General features: G+C 32.2%; 1 protein-coding gene across 16 annotated transcripts in view; it reads left to right on the top strand.

Moving 5' to 3' along the window:
- sif (still life) overlaps positions 1–24,381 on the top strand; it is a 378,461-nt gene that overhangs the window by 345,158 nt on the left and 8,922 nt on the right. For 8 of the 16 annotated variants that reach the window (XM_070111162.1, XM_070111161.1, XM_070111165.1 and 5 more), the window contains 7 exons: positions 5,617–5,796; positions 6,560–6,697; positions 7,531–7,688; positions 7,760–8,122; positions 8,208–8,415; positions 8,857–9,085; positions 10,586–10,689. In XM_070111162.1, coding sequence (XP_069967263.1) covers positions 5,617–5,796; positions 6,560–6,697; positions 7,531–7,688; positions 7,760–8,122; positions 8,208–8,415; positions 8,857–9,085; positions 10,586–10,689 — 1,380 coding nt within the window. Of the gene's footprint in view, positions 1–5,616; positions 5,797–6,559; positions 6,698–7,509; positions 7,689–7,759; positions 8,123–8,207; positions 8,416–8,856; positions 9,086–10,585; positions 10,734–10,952; positions 14,568–24,381 lie in introns of those variants that run through there. The other 8 variants (XM_070111166.1, XM_070111156.1, XM_070111153.1 and 5 more) reach the window with 6 other exon arrangements.

Genomic DNA, 24,381 nt, shown 5'->3' with positions numbered 1-24,381 from the left:
AATCCAGATCCAAAACTGATTTCTTGAAAAAAATAGCAGCTTTTTTTTGATACTCTAATCCTAACTTGCCCCTATTTCATCGGATTAGGAACGAGTCAGTAATCCGAGGTCCTCTTGCACTCTAGCGCTAGATCTATCGTAACGGTAAACGCTGGTTAAAAAACCAAAACTTATGCGGCTGACCAAGAGTGAAGACTCACTGAACTACTTGCACTTGCCTCGCAGAAATTGTAGTATTAGACACTAGTTGTACATGCGAAGAAGCTAAAAATCTTGTCGGCTCCTAATTTCCAATGTTATATGGAGGAAAACGAGTTAGAATCTTCTATGCAATTTCAAAACTGTTTAGCTTTTGCCAGACTGAGGTTGTAACATCTCGGCAAACATGTATTTGGCGAGCTTTGTGGATTCGATGGGATTTATATTAGTTGCCGCTTGCGATTTGTCGATCTATGAGAGTCTCTTAAGCCATAACTAGTAGTTTTGGGCATCGGAAAAGACGAGCATTCACAGCTTTACAAGTGGGATTCTTCGTTATCTTTGATATGGAACTCAGCTCTACGGTTAGATTGGTACCTCATCTAAGGCAATCAGCATTCAATCTAGAACAATATTTAAAGGATTATCGGATTTATTAAAAAAAAAAAACACAAGAAAAAACGTTAACATCCACTGAAACTATAATGCACTTCGCAAATGTATTTCAAAAAGCATAAAAGAGTATAAAAAGCAAGGTCTTGGATAATTATCTGCAAGAAATTTCGTGAACATATCTTGTTAAATAAAAAAACTTTCCATATAAGAACTTGATTGTGATCAATTATCGGTTAGAAAGTCACACTGCAAGCGATCAAATAAGCTCCGAAAGGCATGATACTGTAAACTAAGATACAGGGTGACTATTAATTACCTTAATTTGAAAGAAAAAGTAACTTGTATGCTAATAAGTAGAAGTGCTTGACAGCTGATAGTTATTTTATTTTTGATTTGCTATGGATTTTATTTCCGCTAAATAGGCATAATTTCAGAGAAATACGCTTTAGGAACAGCAAATATTTTATGGAGGCAAACAAACAAACGCATGTAAAACGACGTGCTTTCAAATGTCATAATTAACAAAACATATTCTACTCATTTGCGATTTATTTGTACACATATGTCCTTTTGGCGCGATGTGATAATTTGCTATCGTCACCTGAGGCAGCACTAACGCACCACTAAACACGGCACCGCACTCCATCATTTGCATATTCAACTTTTGATTTGTTGTTACACTCATTTGCTGTCAGCTGTCAGATTTGGAAGGTGCGTTACATACCCGCTCTGCGCAAGGTGTCGACTTGTCAGCCTGCCGACGTGTAAAAAATATTGCCATGCACAGCATAAAGCAATTTACATACACCATACACATAAGCGTACACATGCGGTACATGCCTTTGTAGAGCACTCCACTCCACCCACATGCGGCGACACGCGTAACTTTGATGTTTGCTGGCCAACTCCAAATGAAATGTAAATGACACATGTTTACATCACACCACCAGCCTTTGCAGCATGTGTACGCCTGTATATTGCTTGTTGTTGTAAGTGTTGCTGTGGTATCTTCGCGGACGTCGTGCTATGTGACAGCTTTTTATTATGTTTGCCTTCAGCATACTTTCAGCGTTTTGTATAATTTTTATTTCGCTTGCTTTTAAATGAGGTCAGTCTTTTTGTGTAAATTAAATTGAAACTTTGCATTCCAGATTTCTATCAATTGAATTTTATTTTATTTGCTTATGCGCGACAAAACTGTAATTCCAAGTTGTTGTTATTTTTCTGTTTTCTGCGCTTCTTTCGCTTTTATCGTCAGCACTTTCAATGCAATTAGTGCTTGCGGAAGTGGCGTAAGCAGAAACAGTTGCAATTTTTGCGCATAAAAATTAAACGTGTTTTTGATTTATTTACAATTTTATATATGAAGAGCAAGGAAAATTTAAATTATTTTCAAAATTTTTTGTTTATCTTGCCTTAGATTACTCATACGCCTTGTATGCTCATTATTTTTTTATGTTGTTGGGTAAATTGCTCGGCAGCGCAAAAATGCCACGAAAAATTTTAAAGTTATCGCAATTAATCTAATTTTTTTAATCTTTTAAAGAATTTTAATCTGATTTCTTTATAATATGAAATTTTATTGCTCTTTTTACTAGCTTTGAAATTCAAGTCAGCAATAGTTACTTCGAAAGGGGCAATTATATTTCCAAACAAGTTTTATTCTAACATAAATTGACATTGTGTCTAAAACTATATTCGTGCGTATTGTTCGATTATTCCGAATGTGGTTTGGAAAGCTACTGTCCTTGTGCGTATTTTTCAATATATCGCATTTATTTAAAGACTAAATCACAAAATCTAATCCGCTGTAAAGTCGAAGCGTTCAAACATCAAGCTCTCGTGAAAAAAGTGATTCAGAAAATTGCTCTATAGCCGCTATTTCATATCAAAATTACAAGATAAAAATTTTGTTGTAGTAAACTCAAATTTATATTTATAATTTACTAAGGAAATTTAGAAAAAAACTCGATTCTTTGTTTCTTCCCTGCATATTGTCAAAATTAGGCCTTTTTTAAACTTGTTATCCGTTATAATCAACTTTTTCAACTGCATGTATTTCCTATTCAAATAATCATTTATATAAAGGGCGCATCACTCTTGCTCTCGGTATATAACCGCTTATACGGGTTCAGACACTCTTGGAAATCTAAATTCAATAGAATTGTAATCCCTTAATTCAACATGCATTCCGGTGTAGACAATTTTCATTAGCTAATAATAATTAAAATTACCTAAAAAAAAGTGTTATTAAATTATTAAAGATTCATGGATGAAATTCCATTTCATCACCAAACTATTTTGTGTCTGAACGTTTGATGGCAAAGAAAGTAACATTGACCGACCACCTATATTTGCTTATTTGATACACCTGGCTTCTTTTTGGCATCAACAATTATCCGATAGTTAACAATTTCAAAGTAAATATTAGTACTAAAATCATCGTTCTACCGTCAGAGATTGTCATTTGAGGTAAACGCTGTAAAACAAGCCAATAAGGCGAGCACTTGATGGAAGTTGTATTAAAAAATTATATAAATAAATTTTAAATGTCTAAAATTAATAAAAATAGATTAAATATAAGAGACATTTGATTTTTCCAAGACTATTCAATGTCTGTATACCATCATAATGGCTGTTGGATGTAGTGTTTCTAAACTCACAAGCTAAAAAATTTGCTAAATTTAACCAATTATTCAAACAATTTTATTTTTGCTTTGACTTCACAATTGTTTAAATAATTTTGTTTTGGTTGAAGTACAAAAACCTAAAATAATTAGAAAAAATTCGTATTCTTATGCATATGTTATACATATGGTAGTAATTTAAATGTTCAATATATACCTATATATTCTTATATCAGATATATGTAGATATAGCCTATCTTTCACAAAAGTACCTAAGAAAAAACGCATCAGATTTAGAAAAAATCTATTTTTAAAATTAAGAAAGCTTTTTGTGGGTATTCTCAATGAATCGTAACCATAGAAATCAAGGTGTCCTTAATACCACAGCAATTTTATTTAATTGTAAAAGTTGTAAAACTCCCACAAAAATAAGTGAGTGTAAATCTTCCTTCAAAAAACCTGTTAAAATACAAGACGAAGAAGCAAGGAAATTAAAAAAATGTATATATATAGATATATAATATTAATTAATTAATAAGCACACTTATGGTATATAATAATCAGCGCAAAGTCAAGCATACTTGCAGGCGCGTCTACAAAGTAATTAAGCCGTGTAATGAGTACGCAGCAACAGACGTGGGGTACTTACCAATACATATGTACATAGACACACACATACACGCAGTACTGTGTTGTGTACTTCAACAAAGAAGTTTCATCAACAAAAATTAACATTCTAATGAAATTCATCAAAGCGGAAAAATTGTTGTCTACTTTACGCAATCAAAAAGTTAAATATTGAATTGCTGGATAATCATTTGAGTAATTTGTTAAAATCACTTGAACGAGAAAAACGAGTGCTCATTAAACATTTATTATACATATTTACATACATACGAGTAGATATGTAAATTTGTTTTTGTGGAGATGGAATATTCACAGTTGTATGAGTTACGAGCATTCGAATATGTTAGGTCTATGTAAAAGTGCTTGAGGGTTGAAGCCGAATATAATTGAAAATATATTGAGCGAATGCTTTGAGGTTTTTTCACCATCTTTTTTTTGTTTCACTGTACTTCTGTAAAAATATGTTTGGTCTTTTGAGTACAGTTATTTCTTTGTGGAAATCTGCAGTGAAAGAGAGTGTAATTTCACGAGTTTTATGCAATTTTATAAAAAATTTGTAAAAAATAGAGAAAATTAAAGGAAATAGTAAATTTGGAGAATAAATTGTAAGCTCGAAACCCTAACTCAGAAATTCACGAGATCCAAAAACAAAATAAGAAAAAACGCTAACTTCGCCCACACCGAAGTTATAATACCCTTTACAGGTGAATTTTTTATAGCATAAAAGAATATAAAAAGATCTCTATATTGATTTTGTTTGGTCAGTTTGTATGGCAGCTATATGCTACGTAGGTCCGATCTGAACAATATATTCTGATATTAAAGCTTTTTCTTAGGCAATAATTTGAAGGAAATTTGTAAATATATATTATCAAATAAAAAACTTTACAAAGACTAGTGACCCGGTATCGGCGTTTCTGACAAATGAGCACATTCTTGGTGAAAAAAACGTGTGCAAAATTTCCGATAGATATCTAAGAAACTCGTAAGATATCGAAAAAAGAAACGTTGTAAATAGCTATTAGGAAAAACTTTGCTGATTGGTACAAGGATCGAGAGCTGCGGTGTAGGGACGTGTTATCCTCCGTGGATCTTAGGCAAGATACTGAAACCGAACATTTATAGCGACAGTCAGACGGCACTAGTAGTCTTGTCGTCACCAAAAATTAAATTCAAGCTTAATAAACAAATGCAGACAGGCTTTAAGCTCAATGGCAGGTCAACTCCACTTGTTCATAATTTCGGTTTCCGGTCACAGGAACATTTTCGGCAACGAAAATGCAGACGAATTGGCTTAGTCAAAGTTCTCTCTAGTAGAATCTGAGGCATAAAAAATAGATGGAAATCTACAACCAAATGCAGGATAGCGAAACAAAAACCAAATAGCAAACTTATGGAATCCATCAGATATCAAACATTGAATGTTGAAAGTAACCTTAGAAGATTGAAAAGTCAATCAAGTGCCGGAGAAAGGCTCAGCCTTCTCAGTTTTTCTCACTTACACTTTCTAGCTATTGGCTTATTGAAATTTACTCGATATCCTAAAAAAAATATTTGTATATATCTTCGAATATTAATCATTCCCAAGATAAAATGTATGTCATACATTAGCTACCAACTATTTGCACTCAACTGTATGCTAAGAACAAACACGCATGAGAAATTACAAATAAAAGATTCGATAATTATATAACCTGCACTCATTTATACTATTAATTAATATTTAATAATCCATTGCGTCTCTACGTGCGTCACTTTCTTTTCGCAGATGAGGGTAATCACGCACTACAGGAATTCCTTGCCGCACGCAATCCGAAGCAGCAGCACAGCAGCACATTGGAATCGTACTTAATCAAGCCGATACAGCGCATCCTCAAGTATCCACTGCTGTTGCAACAGTTGCGCAATTTAACCGATTCGCGAGCCGATGAACACTTGCACTTGTGCGGTGAGTACCACAGTTATGTAATGGCCTTCATATTCATATGTATGGTACCTATTATATATTAGGATGGAGCGAATTTTTTTTTTTTTTGCTAAGCCTGAGGTCAGATTTCTAGATTATAAAAAAAGAAAATTATTGGTTAAAAAAATTTTTTAACATCTAGAGATGGCCCACTTACTTTTAAAGTATATTTCGAGTATTTCGACTATTTACATTTATATAAAAACTATCGAATTTGATGGTTTTCGACTCAAAATTTATTTCAACGCTTAAGGAAAGCATGTTGCCGTTTAAGACTTCTTTTTAAAACTTCAGTAATGACCACATCAATTTTTTTTGTTGATAACTTTTAATTGGCCAGATAAAGGACTCTTTACAGCAACACTTATCAAAAAAGTTTTACGAAATAAAAATTTTAACTAGAAACCTTACTTTAAAAGTGAGTGGGCTTCTAGATGTTTAAAAATTTTTTTCCAAAAATTTTCTTTTTTTATAACTTACAAATCTGACCCTCAGGCTAAGCAAAAAAAAATTTTTTTCGCTACACCCTAATATATATATATATATATATATACATATACCTATATATGTATATATATATATGTGTATGTATGTGCCCACTTGAATTTTTCAACATAATTAATATCATTACCTTAATAATGTAAATCTTTTTATGTTCGGAACGTGCTCGTAATTTCATTTCTTGGCTTATCGTCATTGATTTGTTGCACTTATGTATTTATATATTTTTGTTTTTGCTTTGCAGAGGCACTCAAGGGCATGGAAAAGGTAGCCGAGCATATCAATGAAATGCAACGAATCCACGAGGAATATGGTGCTATATTCGATCATTTATTCCGACAACATCAGAAGTCATGCAAGCAGCCCATCGATTTGAGTCCAGGTGGGTTCATTAAAAGCGCTTAAATGCATATACATAAATTTATTTTTTAATATATATATAAATAGCATGTAATGCTTCGATGAATTGTGAATGCCAACTCAATTGAGTGCAACAAAATTGTATTAAGAAGAGGGGGCTTCAATGAGCGAATGAAATAGATAAATGTGAAGCACAAAACTCTTGCTCTAAATTCTTATAAGAATTCACTACTTTTTAGTGGCGATATAATTTTCAACCGTTCTCAAATATAGCAAACATAGTTCTATCCAAAAAATTGCTGAAGTGATCAGCGAATATAGTATCTCATGGCGTCAATCTAGAAAAAGTTTTTATCGAACCAGTTCGATTCAAATTTAATCATATGGGATTTAATAATAATTTTACAAGTGTAGTTAAATATCCAGCAGATAAACCTATTTTCCCACTCTGGAATCTAAAATTAAACATTTGGTCGATCATATGTGTATTACTCCATGGAAAAGCACCTCATCCACAAATTAGACTAAATGGATCAAGGCAGCTTACCACGTTACTTATGTCGAGGTGAGGTCTAGGAAAGTTTATCTAAATTCGAGCTCTTTATGAGCAATTGTAAAGTTATGACATATGATGTCACCATTTGGGGGAAGAAATATGACGAAACTACTGACTGACTCTAAATTATATGGCAATAAGAAAAAAATATCGTCAAAGAAGCATTCACAGATCTATAAGCATTACATGCTGATACAAAAATCTATTACTATATGTCATATTTTCACCACAACAACAACATCACTTAATCTATCCAAGAATTATTATCCAATATCAAGATCATTCGTTCCTCGATACAGGTGATCTGCTTTATTATGGCGGCGTTGAGTGGCTTAATATATCCGATTTCCTTGGTAAAATTAAGAAGGGTTTGGAGTTGCACGCCATGTGCTTCGTTTTTAAATCAGCGGTTGTGTTCCTTTGCAAAGAACGTTTGCGTCAAAAGAAGAAACTTATGGTAAGCATTCATTTGGCAATTTTACCTCAACTACATTTGCATACCTTAAAACTCTTTAAAATACTTTATAGGGTGTTTCGAGTAAAAACACACCCAACGAAGTGGAAATCATACGCTATCAAGTGCTCATACCCGTCACCGAAGTACAGGTGCGCGCCTCTTCCGCCAAAGATATGGACTCACACTTCCTATGGGAATTGATACATTTACGCTCGCAACTACAACGCCGCTCCGAGAAGGTTTACGTACTCTCGAACAGCACGGCCGATTTTCGTAATGCATTCCTCAAGACTATACGACAAATCATACGCGAAAGTGTACGCAACATGTCCATACCGATGAAGGGTTTCGGCAGTAGCGGCTCAGTATCAGGCATCTCATCGCAAGGTGGCGGTTCGGGCAGTTCGCAAACGCTCGAGCGACCAAAGCAACAGGTCTTGGAACTTAAGCAAAGAAATATTTGCATAAAATTTATATTTGCAAGTTCGCTGTATGCTAATTTTCGCTTTTATATTGCAGATAACAATCATTCAAGGCTCGCAGACCTTGGGTAAGCCCAAGAAGAAGTCCGGTTCGCAGCGTCATTCGGCCGGCAATATCGACTATGATAATCTATCGGGCAGCCAAGAGGCCGACGATGTGCCAATGCTGCATCATCAGCATCAACAACAACAACTACAACCGAGTGGTTTCCGTGGACGCAGCAAGACTGTGGGCGATACTACAGGTATTTCAGAGATATCCCGTTATTTTTTGTAAATAGTTTGGTGTTTAGGCACAGTTTATCAACTGTAATAAAATTCTATGCTAGCCAACAATTTTGCGGAGACAAGTTTACCAAAAATATTTTTAATGAAACGAAAAAAACTACAACTTTTGATTATAAAAAAAAAAATATACCAAAAAATTTAAAAACAAAAAATTATTTTAAAAAATTAAAAAAAAATGGTACACTCTTCTCCGCTCTCTCAACTCTCTCACAATCGTATTTATTCGCTAAACAAAATTTACTACCTGTTTTTTCTGCTTCTCTATTATTTTTTTTCTGTTGTTTTTATATCTTTCTCTCACCCATTTGACATCAAAAATCTTCGAATACTATTTTTACTGCAAAATTCTCTACCGTTTCAAATTCCAATTTGAATTTTCATTTTCACAAACTTCATAGAACTAATGTCCTCCTCCATAGACCCACAGCAACAGCAGCAGCAACAACATCAAAAGCATATGCAACACCATCAACAACAACAAATGCATCATCATCATCAGCAAATGCATCAGAGCGATATCGAACGCATGGATCCAGGCACCAAATCCGAAGGCGAAGAAGACTCCCAGCAGGGAACAATCAAAGCGAAAGCTACGCTGGGTCGTACACCCAATCATTTGACATTGAGGTATATAAGAGTTTTTGTTGTTTGCATATCAGAGTCACTTTTATAGCGTTAAACATCCTTTTGAAACTCATTAGTTTCTTATGAAAGTTTTTTTATATTTTTTTTGTGGAATCTTCTTCTTTAAATTGTTTTAAATATTACGCAATTCTACATGGAAAAATCCAGAGTATTAACTTTGTATTAAACAAAAATATTTTGTTTTGATTTTTAGTGAAAGTCTAAACTAAATATTTAGAACATCAACATCTTCTTAATTTTTTATTCCTTAGCATAAAGAGGTCTAAATTAAACTACACGCATGAACCAAGAAAGATTATATATAAAATAATAAAAAAAATATATATAAATAAAAAATGAGGAAGCGCAATGAGATTAATAATGGCTTACGTAAGGCCCCTTGCGGTCGAAATTCTTTCGACTTCCCCTTTCTAGTAACCAAGCAAGATTTTATGAATTCAATAATTTGTCTCGAGCGAGACTCGTTCATCATTCAACAAAATTTCTAAGGAATGTGTGTAAAGATCACGAAAATAGTCTATATACATCACCGTATAATATATCAATATTTGTTCTCATAAATATTGAAATAATTTTATCTAGAGGTAATACTAAGCAAGCACAATAATATAACATACCAAATAACAATTAATTATGCGATAAAAACCTGAATATAGAGACCCCGAATAATACACAGACCAACCCCTAAAGTTCTGTGAAGGCTGTCTTTCCTCATTTGGTCTTTAAAGATCAAAAAATCGATATAGACGTTTATTATGACTATTCTTACACTAATTTATTCCGAATCTAATTGTCTAAAGTCTAAAAAACGCAGCTCCAGAATCAAAAATTCACTAGAAGAAGAGAGAAAGTACGCAGGATGAGGGCTCTCTTTTCACATATGTGCTTCAGAGTTCAACAAATCGATATAGACAATAGTAATGACTATACGTTCCTAACCTATATATATAAACCGATCACAAGCGACTAAAAAGCAAAGCTCTGAAAACAAAACTTAACAACAAGCAGAGAAATCCACCGACTGTCCACATTTATCACCCAATGCAAAACAGTAAAATGTGTTTAGCTAATGGTTTGTCGAAGGAAAGAGAAAGTATAGTATATTCTTCAAAATAAATGATAAATCGAATAATTATAAGTAAATTTTCATAGTACATACTTTTATTCGCCACTAGAAACATTTTTCTTCTGACATTTTCTTAGCTACCCTACTTAAAATCAACCACTACATACACACATATATATTATTAAAGGCTAATCGATGATATATTTCGTTCTATTTCTTCCCATTTTTCTAATTTTGCGAAAATCGCTTCGTTAACTTTGCGCTTCATAAATGTCCGCTTCAAAACCTGTCCATAACCAACAACAATGCTACCACCACAATCAATAACGAACAACCATGACCATTACCACCACCACCACCAACCGTTTGAAACCAACTATCCAACACGTTATATTCGAACACAATTCACCATGCAGCACCACATCAACCCTATCGGTTGGCAGCACTGGTAGTCAAGCGCGTTTGATACAATCATCTCATCCGCCATCGAGCTATCAGCCAGTTCTCATGAAAGATTTAGGTAAGACTAACTCAATAACAAAAGAACTATCGTCTTCCCCTCAAGCAGAGTACATGGATGCCGCTGCCTCAGCGACAGTGAGCTCATTGTCGGCAGCAATGGAGGCCACCGATCAAATGATGTTTATGATCGAAGAGATGGGCATAGAAGTCCGGGATATGGACGAGCAGATGATGGAGCAGGAGGAGGACGAGGAGGACGACGACGAACAACAGATGAGACAGCAACAGCAGCAAGAAATGGATTACATACTCGAATCAGAGTTGCAAGCTGCATCCGTAGCAGCAGCTTTTAATTTAAGTTTAGGTAGTAGTAGTAGTGGTAGTGGTAGAGTAATATATACAACCAATAACGTTACTGGCACCACAAGTGGTTTAACAAGTAGAGGTAGTGGTAACGGTAACAATCATAACTTACATTGTGTGGCAACACCAAAACGCTTGTCACCACGACAATCGCCCAAAGCAGATATCGAAGTAATTGAGATTTTCGCCAATGAGCTAAGTCAGCTGACCGCCGCTCAGCAAGTATCGGTTGTGCATCATTCAGCAAAAGAGTCTTCCAAAAAATCGTCAAGTAGTCGTCAGGCAAGTGTCAGCAGTAGTGGCAGCGGCAGCGGTAGTAGCAGTAACGGTGCTAGCGCTGCTTCGCACACCCATGTCGTCGACAAGCATTTGAGTGATCTCGAGCATGAGCAACTCAGCGACACCACATACGATATCGCCGCCTATATGGCCAACCTTAAGGAGCAAGCGCTCGAATCGCAGGATCTACAAATGGACGCACAGGATCAACAACAAAATGATTCGAGTTTGTCGCCGGAACCGCAAACAGTTGTGGAGAATACACAACAAACAGTAGTGGCCGACATAGAGTCACCACCACGACCAGCTACAGAATCGGATAGCACAGGCACCACGACGGGCACTTCGGAAAAATCCGAAGATGAATCGGAAGATGCCAGAAGGTTGGCAAAACATCATGTGATCATCGACAAGAAGGTCGATAAAGTTTTCAAATCAAAATCTTCAGAGAAGGCACAAAAATCGAGCAGCGGCAGTAGTAGTAGCATTGCCAGTACCGGCGCAAAACCGAAGACAACGAAATCACCACGTCAAAGCATATACATTTCACCCGACCGCTCCAAATCACAAGGTAGTTCGCCCGTACGCATAATTAAAATAAAATCACCACGCACCAGTGTCAGCGATCAGGGTAAACGATTGAGCGTAAGCTCCAGTCGCGACTCCTCGGCCGATCGCTTGTCCAGCGGACGCCGCACACCCAGTCCACGTCGCAGCTCCGAGGGTAGTGGTATACTGAAACGACCCGCCAGTCCCGCCGGCGGCATACTGAAACCACCACCCAGCCCCAGTAAATCGAAAAGTCCCGACCGCAGCTGCCTCAAGAAACTCACACCCTCTCACGACTGCAGCGTCGAATCACTTTCGCCGCACATATCACCGCGCGACAGCATCGAACACCTGTCGCCCGATCGCGCCGGTAGTAGTCTGTGTCAGCGTCATTCGCCGCGCAGCAGCTTCGACAGCCGCAGCTCTGAACCGAATCTCGATATACCACGTTCGTCGCTCAAATCGCCACGCGGCAGTTTCGAATCGCGATCGCCGGAACGTTGCAGCCGTAAACGCAGTCAGTCGGCGCACAGTAGCTTTGAGAACGGACAACGCGCCGCCGCGCTGGCCGCCAACGAAGCCTACTACCAATATTATCCCATTTATGATAATCAAACTTGTAGCGATCATTATATATCAGCCGCTACAACAACGCATATGCCACGCGACATCGGCACCAATACAAGCACGCGTCGTCTTAGTAAATCTCTGGAGCGTTCTACGTCACGCGAAAGCACCACCAGCAGCTCGTACCGTTATGGCGTATCACCCGAACGTATTTACACAATTAACACGATGGGCGCCAGCGCCGGTCCACTGCGTTCTCAGTCAGCTGAAAATGCATTTGCGCACTACGCTTATGATCCACATACGGGTCAACATTATCAAATGCCGCCGCCACAGGAAACCATTGCAACAGCAGCACCACCAGCTGCCTTCATGTACGCGCACGAACCGCAATGTCCACACGAACACATGTCGGCCTATCAGTTGAGCTCGTCGGCACCCGAGCACACTACATGCATTGACTGTTTGTACCAAAAGCGACCATCCTAGCATAAGGCCCGCGTACGGCAGAGTCGTACGCGGAAGAAGACACCACGTGGCGTCGTACAGCCACCGATGGCCACAGCGTCAGGTATGATTTGTGCTGCGAGCTTTGATCCCGACGCAGCAGTGGCGGCGGGCGCCAGTGAGGCGAGCGGTTGTGTAGACTGTCATGACTATTATGAGATACATGTTTAAACGGGAGTGCGAAGTCGTATGGAAAATCAAAACTGAAATAAAAAAAAAACTCCCTCAAACTATGATATATTAAACTACCCGAAAATCCCCATAGCCTGTATAACAGGAAAAAACGTACGCAAGTAAACTCGTTGCCATCCAAAAATCCTCAACTGACAATTTACATGGACCATATATACATATACATATATTTATATATATATATATGTGTTTGCATAATCGTCATTGTTGCTTGACACAGGGATTTTTGAAACAAAAACAAAAGCAACAACAATATATATAATATATTATATATGTACATGTGCTTTTTCGTATTTGTGAATGTCCTTCCTTCAGAATTAAGACATAAGGATTAGCTTGTAGGTTGTAAGGAATCTTACTTATGTACACGCTTACATACATATGTATGTACATATGTAATCTCTGTTTAATTTTTAACAAAGTTTTTCATCTCTAATACATACATACATATGTATATCGTGTATATCGAAATTTAATATGAAGTCAACATTGATTTTTTACAAATCTGTTTACTTCGACATAAAACCAAAGATGTAAAACAACAAATATGATGGCATCGAAGTGCTGAAAATTGACGTTGTTGCTGTACTTCTTATAAAGTTGTGAAAATATACTTGTATGTATATGCACATACATATACATACATATGTTTTTGGTCAATACGTAATTAGCTTGTATGTGAAGAAATATTTAACGGTTATGTAATCGAAAGTATATACAAAAAATCCAACAGTAAATAATTATAATATAAAAAAATAATAGTATAGTATATAACGGTACATTGTAACACTGTACAGCGATAAGCACGTAAATTTAATAGTAACCCGCTAAAAATAACAACAACAACTCATTTAGATGTTTTTGTTGTAACGTATAGCTTAGTGCTGTTGAGTAAGAATTTTTTTTTTGGTTCACAAAAGACATTCTCATATGTCTTCCACTATAAGTGCTTAGATTTTGAGGTTAGAATTTTTCTCTTCATTGCAAAACCTTTCAGTATTTTTTTAAGATGGCCGAAGATACTTAGAAACATACCAAGAATATAAATATATTTTTTAAATAATTGCAAGTCTGTTCTAAACCAAACTCAGTAGCCATACCACCCTCATGGAAGTTAAAAATTTCAATCTATATCTCATTGAAACTGGCACCACAAGCTGATTTTAGACAAACTTATTAGAATCGTTCTTACTATGGAGTACCCTAAAATTTTACTTCGAAAGAATTTTGTATAACTGAATATAAAAGTCTCAAGAAGTAGAATCGTCGCTACTCGGTAGCAGGCCGAAGTTATACCTAAACAGAATAAGTATATCTGAAAATAAAGCTCTCATGTAGTAGGCATACAGTACAAAAACAATGAGGTAACATTAGTTCTCTATCAACGTATCAGTAAAATATGTGTCTTAAAGCTATCGGATCTTCATAAACGACACGACTGTCCTTCCAGCTGCATTTCTCGTATTACAGCTTTAAAAGCCTCTTAAGCTATAATCCTGAGTATTATTTTTCTTAATACTTACTTTCTTAGTACCACAGCTCCAATTCAAAAAATTCCAAAAAATTATTCTATGAATATCCTAAACTAAGCCGAGAAGAATTTTTCTGACTTTGTAAGAGTATCATTGATTAATTCAGACAGTGAGATCGCATATAATTTCGAATCGGAGTTCGTAGATTTAAGAGTCGGTAATATCCCAAGAATTTATATGACTTAAACTACGAGTATATGTATATGTAAGTGCAAACTTATATATTATTGTGCCAATTAGAATTTTGAACGCGCCTACTATGCTAATACGCTTCGAAAATAATCTCTGAATTCAATCTTTCGGTTTACAGTAGAGCTTCAGAATTCGAAAAGAATGGACCCTGACGATTATTTCAGATTTTTTCGAATATGTGCTATTTTTCGGAAATTCAGATCTATTTCCACTTTTTTAATCACTCCTTTTCAAACCCTTCCTCGTTATTAGGAATATTACCTAAATAGCTGCTGAAATATTCCTATCTTGAGCTTAAAGATAAATCAGATAAAAAACCAGTGGAAATAACAGCAGTTGGCACCATCACAAGGCTAACGGAACACACTATCACTAAGCTGATGTGGGGTTCGAACCCAATTCCGAACGATATCAGAAAGTATTTTTAAAGTTCGCCCCTTACCAGACGATGGCAAGTCTCCCAGTGCAGGGTGATTTTTAATTTCAATCTTAACTAACAGTTCACGTATAATTCAAGTATTTTAGATAAATTGTGCCCCAGGGAAAATTAGTCGAAAACAAACTACAATATATTAAATTTCGATATACGAAAAAGAGAAAATCATTTTTAGAGCATTTATGCACAAATATGTTATAGGCTTTTCTGAGACGATGGCAGCTTAAAGCAGATTTCTTGATAACATTTCGAAGTTAGCACTGCAGAAATTGCACAACGGTGCATTGAGGTTATCGTTAAATTGATTTCCATGGTATTGGATTGGCTTTGTGTTATTACGTGGCACACGGAATATAGGGTGGTGTGTGCTGGGAGGCATATATGATTAGAATGGATAAATTTTGAAAAATAGTTATGGACTAAAAATTAGTAATGAGTATTTTTGGATAACAAAGATATGAGATTCAAAATAATACCCATATTAAGAAAGAGGTATTCATAAATTCACCTACTCTATGGCGTGTTTTCATATATAATTTACTACTTGTAATTTCAGAATTATAGATAAAAATGTTGAGTTTTGAATTGAATTAATTGGAATAAAAATATCGAAACTATTTGATAGAAGTATAGAGTCACAAGGAAGAAATTCAGGTTATTTTACATAAGTAGCTATACTACAATATATTTGACTTGAATTTTATCTGATATATGCATAACGATGGACATCAAATCATTTTCGACATATGTATATATACGTATATGAACTCTCAAAAAATAAAATAAATAGGTTTAAAAGAGGTAATAGAGTATTAAGAAACGAGAAAGAAATAAAAATTGTATATATATACTGAGTTACTAGCATATACTTAAAGAAATCGATTCGAATAATTTAAGGAAAATCATGAAAACCCAAAGAAACTTTGATGTTAACATACCTGTCCTTGCAGTTTTGAAGTAAAACTAGTGTCTATAAATAAATTTACTCAAACGTTTACTCAATAAAAAGTGTACAACAATCAGGAATTTCCAGAGACGTATGGCAACTATGAAAAAAGGGATTGATTTTTAGTTAATTGAACAGAAATTTTACTATACATAACATATGTACATATACAAATTTATGTGACAATTAAATAGGAAAAAAAAATTCTTGAAAACTCAAATAACAATAAAATACAACAAAAGAATAATTCAAATATATTGAATATTTAAATACTAGCGAATATTAAATAAAAGGAGAATAAATGAGGAAAAAATATTAATAAAGAGAATATACAAAAATCAATACCGACGATCTCAAGATGAATTAAAGGTCAGAACACACTAATGGAAATGGAATTTAGAACAAAAATGTCAACAGTTATTGAAAAAGGATTTGAAATTTGGAAGTAAAACCTCGCTCAACAAATCTAGTTACATATATAAACACTAAACGACTACAGTCAGTCAAAAAACTATAAACACAAGATAGAGAGATACCCAGAAATATACAAACACAAGGAAATGAAGGTGAAAAGTTGTGAAAACGAATACAAGGACATACTCGCAAATTAAGGACACTAAGAAAAAAGGACAACCACAACAACAATAAAAAGTACACTATACCCAAATTGTGCATATACAAATGTATAGCACAGCAGCCAAAAATATAAAACAACAACACTAACTTATGTAGCTAGCAAGTGGAACAAAGGACATTCTTCAAACAATGAGTGAAAATGAAAACAGGCAAAGTTACTCATAGGCTAAGACAAAAATTAAAGAAAAATTTAAAAAAAAAATTATAATATAAAAAAAAAATTATTAATTATTATTAATAAAAAATAAAAAATAAAAATAATTAAAATATTATTTTAAAAAATTAATTACTACTTGTAGTAATAAAAATAAGTAATTAAATTTAAAAAAAAACCTAATTAATCAAAAATATTAATTATAATTAATAAAAATCAAATTATTAAAACAAAAAGTTAGTTTGAAAAGAATCAAAATATTTAAAGAAATTAGTTAAGATAATAACTAAATTTAACAAGAAAAGAAAAAAAATTAGAAACACACAAAATCGTCTTATGTATGTACATATAAATATGTATGTATGCTGTTCGTATTTTAGTGGCAATGTTAACAATTGTAGTTAGACAAATTCAATAAAAAATTACTAGTTTCCTAAATAAGCGTTAAACTCGCAGCACACATATAAATATTGAAATATATGTGTTTATAACGGTTCACATGCACATACAAACAAACATGCATGAGTGTAGCATTTAAGCCAAGGCACAGTATTCTATATTTAGATAATGTGCACAACTGAAAAGTAGATATAAAAGCGAAGACAGGTTTAAAATATGCGCGCATGCGCCAAAAATGCATGACAAATAGCTGAAAAAGCAAAAAACAAAAAAAAAAAAAACACTCGCAGACATGCAAAATACATTTACAGTATGTGTTTAAAATAAATCAAATATCTGTAGTTAAGTAAAAAAATTACAAGACTATGTCGATGTACTTCCAATTAAACATAAAAAATAAAAATTAAGTTAAAAAATAAAAATTTAATTTAAAAAATTAAAGATTAAAATCAATGATAGTAAAAAAAAAAAGAAATTAGCATCTAAAATAAATTAAATAAAAAATCATTAACATTAATATAATAAAACTTTAATAGTCGTAAGATAACAAGGAAGTTTATGAGCGATGTAAGAAATTGAACTATCAGGACACAATGGTTGGATGAGGCAATTAGCGTCTCTTATGTAGTTAGTCAAAGGCAGAAAATCAATGAATAACTAGTAACTAAATACTACTTGTACGAATACGAATGCAGAAGGCATGGAATTTTTATCAAAATTCATAGACAAAAATATACAAGCAGAAGCGAGAGACTAACTGCATGCATATATTTTAAATATTTTGAGCAGAAATATATTATATATGTCATTTATTTCCATAAACATTTTTTTTATAAATCTTTAAATAATTATTTACAATTTAAATTTTTTGTTTTCAACACAAAAATTGTTATACTGTATATAAACTAGGTTCAAAATATTAATTTTTCGATACGTTCATACACACATATGTATATGTATAGAACAGGGCGTCCCTAACATGAGATACATACATTTTACCAAAAACAAATCGAACCAAAACAGTATTAGAATATATTCTATTAAAACCGTTAAAATTTTTAAAACCGAAACCGAAATCGTTTTACGGAAACCAAAACGGAAAAATTAAAAAATTGTGCCAGCCTAAAAAGGGCGATTTTTTGTAGGATTCACTACATCAATTGTTTTAAAATTGTAAGGATATATTTAAACATATTTTACAATATATAATATAATATGCAATTTTTTTAAAAAATATTAAACATTTTTCGAGTCGCATGCGATCTTCGACGGCGCTAAAAAAATTATCCTGCAGTGCTGCAGTGATTCCAGCCGTGGATAAAACCTAAGAAACATCTCACTACAATATATTGTAAGTACAATTACTTATATACGACTTACAAAATGGCGGCGTTTTAAAAAAATTTTAACCAAATTTAACCAAAATTTTGGTCGTTTATCGCCTGCCATAATTTGATTTTTGATCAGCCGATAGGTCATTGTATGGAGAACAGATACAGAACATGCAGAAAATATAGTTTTGAGTAAAACGAGTTTAAGATATACTGATTGAATTGGCTTTGCTGAGTGGCTACCTTAGAAACCTGTAACTCAAAACAAAAAATATTTGAAATATTCATTTAGAATTTTAGTATGCTGCTTAGATTACCGCAATTAGCAAAAAATCGATTTTTAAAAAATTTCCTACTAGATATTAACCGTAAATCAGCAGCTCTTTAACTTTAAATATATTACTCTTGTTCAGTGTAGTATTTAAAATAATAATTTCAGGGCTGAAGGTTTAAGGTCAATATATTATGAAAAAAAGCATTTTAGTAGAGAATAACAGAGTAGTGTATAAAAAGTTCGTTGATTTCCTAACGAAACTGGTTTCTAATGTGCCACGGTTCGGTTCGAAGTTATACATACCTAATTTTTTTCGATGAGTACTGAAAACAAGAACAGCAGAAACAAAAAGTACCCGAATTTTATTCCTACTTTTGTGCACTCGAAATACCAGAAATTAGCTACTTTGACTAATACTGTTGCTCAGAGTTCTTAGAAGAGATGTTGAATAACAAGCAATCTTTAGTTGACCAGTTGAATGAACATTATATATAACATTATTACATAGTTTTGATACAGCTATGATAATGAACTGGAAAAAAGGTCGGCTCAAACGTATATATATATATGTATGCCTCACACATACCCTACAGATCGAAAATATTAATTTAGTAAAATACTGGACATAAAGCTTCTAAAGAAAAAATTAATGAGCACGATCTCTCATAAAAATTTAGAAATATTTGGAATTAAAAGAGAGTAATTTTGATTTTCTGGTATCTAATGAGCGATAATTCGCAATAAAGCATTATAGGGGCACCCCATTCTATATATGTATATACTAAATGTAAACCACGCTTAAATAATACCTCATTGAAAAAATTCATTTATGTCTCATTTATATTAAAATAAATCGAAAATTTCGCAAATAAAAACTGTATATTGAAATAAGTATGGATAAACAAATTCCACAAATCAAAAGTAAAATAAAACAAAAATCAAATATTAAATAATCCAAAAGGCTTCACAGCAATAAAATCAAAATTAACATTTAGTTATACCACAACAACAAGAACAAAAAAAGAACAACTAAAAATGACAGTAAATAAACGAAATAAAAGCAGAAACTCAAATATTTAAAATACTTAACGAGGGTATGCCTACATAAACACATACGTACATATTTCATGCAAAGGCAAAAAAAAAAAAAAATATATTTATATAGCAATAAGTAAATAATAGTTAAATATAGCAACTAACTACAAGTATACGTAAAATCAAGCAAAAAACAATATTTGATGTTTACAAACATACATACATACATATGAAATAAGTAAGAGTAAAATAAAAATTACAGACGACAGTTCCGAAATCTCAACGATCTCAAGATACAACGTAGAACAACTCGAACAAAGAGACAAAAAAAAATGAAGACAAACAAAAATACTACGAATTTTGCATATGTATATGTACTTATGTGTACTATATGTATGTAATTAGCATCGTATATTTATATATGTTCCGAGAAATCCAAACCTTACCACTAGTCTATAGTGAATTTTTGAAATTACAATAAATGTTTTGAATGTTGTTCGAGTTTACGAAATCAAAATAAGAATAATCACAATAAACAAAATGGAATACAAAAACAAATACAACAGTAATTAACTTTAAGTGTTAAATAAAATAAATCAAAAGTCAAATAAATCAAAATCGTCAAATAACGGAAACGCAGCACAAAACACAACAAAATAAAAACCAAATAAATATAAACAGTAATATCAAAAAATAAATTAATATATATAAATGTATAAATAAAATTTTAATTTAATTAAAAATATTAAATCAAAATAACCAAAACTAAGTAAAAACAACTAAACCAAAGAGCTAAAAGAATCAAACAAAAATAGAAAAAGTAACAACAGAAATAAAAGAAAAAACAAAAACTACTGCGCAGACTTGCCACACAACAACACAAGAAAGCAGCAGGATAAAAAAGTTATGAATGCTCAAAACACTTTCGAAACACATTTTCAAACAACAAAGCAATATGGATTTCAAAACATACGAAATTAACAATCACCGAACGAAATGAACCCAAACCATTAAAACTTATATTTTCGCTGATTTTGCACAAATTGAACTTGCTTTGCGGCGGCGCAACGTACTTACATTACATAACTAAGTAAGTGTAATGATTACCAACAAAATCCATTTTATTTGTGCCACAAATAAATGTTAATTAATTATCGATATTTTTAACTCATACTTACTTATTTCGATTTGCTGCTAAGGTAAGTAAAAATTTCTTGCAATATTAAAACACAAAACTATTAAGAATATTTTTTTTAAACACGTTAACTACACTGAAGTGCTAAAAAATTGGTTGAGTGTTAGAAAAGTTCAACGTTTCATAAAAAAAATAGAAAATTTAGGGTAAATTGGAAATCTTAGTAACACACACTGATAAAAAAGTACTTAGTTGTAACAATTTTATGAGTATAACATAATCTTTGATAGATTATGTAAAAATATATAGATTATATATGTATATTCTTTCTATTGGAGATATGTAGTAATTGAATTATTACAAAATATTTGATATCAAAAATGTGACTTCTTATTGGATACTTTAGTGAAAAAAAAAATTGGTGCCAATTGGTAGTTTTAAAATTTTTTTATATAAACGCGAAATTATTACAAATTTGAGAGAGAAAATATTACTTAGATAATATAAAATAATTAAATAGTAATATCATATTTTAGTCAACAATATACTTCCTTTATTTAATTTATTTATATATATTTAACTAATTCATTTGAAATTGTGATCTATTGGCGCTCACTTGCCGATAGTTAATGCCAAAAAATATGAATATAAATTTCTAACTTTAAAAGCCTCGCGTAAAAAATCATTCAATCATTGAAAATCCAGTAAAATTTGAAATCGATATTTAAAATTTTGCTTAATTTTATGCTAAAATCTATACAATTTTAATGAAATTAAATAGGAAATAATTAAAGCAACATTTAAAAATTTTTTAAATTTCAATACGGTATAAAATTTTAATTTACTAAATTGCAGAACTGTCTGAATGTTTTATAGCGCTTTAAAATTTCGCTTAATTTTTGGTCAATTAACAAATTTCGCCTATACTAATTAGTAAAAAAAATTTGTAAATTGACTAAATTAAGGATCTATCGTGAAAATTGTGTAAAAATAAACTTTTTAGACGTTACAGACTCCATCTTAGTAAGTCAAAAATTTAAAAATTTCTTAATTGAAAAAATAAAGCAGCTTCCAATGAACAATTTTCCCAAAATAATAATTGCATACAAATTTTTAATTGACTAAATTAAGATGCAATCGAAGTTACAAGCTTTAAAGACGTTCAGAGGGCTATAGTCAATTACCAACTTTAACTATACTAATTAATTGTAGATAATTTGTTAATTGACTAAATTAAGACGCCAACTAAAACACATTCCATCAAGATTTTTAAATATTCCCATAGTGTAGCCAATTATCAACTCTACTTATGCTAATTAGTTTAGATAATTTGTTAATTGCTTAATTTAAGGAGAATATTAAAAGTTTAAAAAAGTTTTAGAAAATTTTTAGACAAATTTTCTAATGTATAAACAGCTGTCTGAAAAACATGGTTTAAAAACGAGATATTTCCCTAATTTAGGCAATTTACAAACTTCTTCTAAAATAATTAGTAAACACAATTGGTTATTTGACTAAATTTAAAAGCATCCTGTAAAAAATACTTTCTAGACGTTACATACTTCAGTTTATTAAGTCAAAAATGTCATAATTTACTAATTAAGAAGCCTCCAATTAGCAATTTTCCCAAACTAATAATTGTATACAATTTTTAATTAACTTAATTAAGATTTTATCTAAACCAAATGTTTCGAAGACATTCGGATATTTAACTATACTAATTAATTGAGACAATTTCTCAATTTCTTAATTCACTAAATTAAGCAACTGCCTTAAGCATATGTTTTCAAGAGCAGACAACCCTTTAATTTAGTCAATTAGTAAATTTGCAGACAATTGGTTATTTGACTAATTCAGTAACCTTTCTAAAAGACTCGTTTTATATGCAATTTTTCTCTTTAATAAATATAAAATGTTTATTAATTGACTAAATAAAGTAGATGCATGAAGCACAAGCTTTCAAGAGCAGATATTTATTTTAATTTAGTCAATTATTAAGTTAACTGCCTGAATTCAGAAAATGTCTGATTTCGTTAGTTCACGATTTTACATTGATCAAACAGCTCTGGAATTAATCTTTTTAAATTAATATTATAAAAAAAACAACTTTTACTATTAATAACATCAAATAAAATATTCACTTTCATAATTGCTTTCCAATTATTGCAACAAAATATTTTCTCAAATTTGTAATATTTTCGTGTGGTCCGAAGCAATCATAGTTTTTAAAAAATAAATTCAGTGAGAAGGTGATTTTACCTTCAGTTTATTACACTGAAAAAAATTTATTATTGTAAAAAATTATATTCAATTTACAAAATTACATTATAATCTGTGAAAGTAATTGTAACGAAGGTAAAGTTTTTTTTCAGATATACTGAAAATAATTATTATTATGAGTTGAAGTTTTAACAGAGAAAAACTAAATAAAAAAACTATTAGTGCATCATTTTGTGATATTATTCGTGTGTATTTAAATTTAAATTAAATAAATATACTAATATATTATACATATATTTTTTAATAAATATTATGATATTTACCTTAATACTTAATAAATTAAGAGGAATGTGATTAAAATTGTGTAAATATAAAATTTAACTTAAACAACTTACATAGTACATAAATCTGACAAATTAATCATTTAAATTGTTATATAAAGACCTACAGCTAAATAAAATTAAATTCAAATTAACGTTAGTTGGCATCGCTTGTACGAATAAGTCAGCAAATACCGCTAATTGCAAAAATTCAGAGAAAAATGCAAGTTTTACACACACACACGCATACATGCATATATGTATGTACAAATACATACAAAGAAATGAACACACACAAAAACCAAAAAAAAAACGGTGTAGCTCCTGCACAAACAAGTCCAGTATTTAATATTTTCGCAGTTATTTATGCAATTAACTCCAGCAAAAATCCACTAACAATGCACAGCAAATAATCCAAAGTAACGACACTGTCAAAACTCGATAAGTGAAACTAAAATGCAAATTGAAATTATATTTTAGTATTTAGCAATACTTAAAATTTAGCGACTAGCTAATCTAGAGCTATCAAGTTTTGATTTTCGTGCACTTTTTCTTCCTTATTTGTTCGAAATTTGCATTTTTCCAGAAGACAAAGAAAATTCGAATATGCAGCAACGCGCAGAGTACCAAAAAAAAAAAACAAAAAAACTCGAAAAACAAAATATTTGGTTTTTCCGTTCAAA

The sequence above is a fragment of the Bactrocera oleae genome, chromosome 6, assembly GCF_042242935.1.
Source record: "Bactrocera oleae isolate idBacOlea1 chromosome 6, idBacOlea1, whole genome shotgun sequence".
Taxonomy (NCBI): Eukaryota; Metazoa; Arthropoda; class Insecta; order Diptera; family Tephritidae; genus Bactrocera; species Bactrocera oleae.
This window is presented reverse-complemented; position numbering and strand designations above follow the sequence as displayed.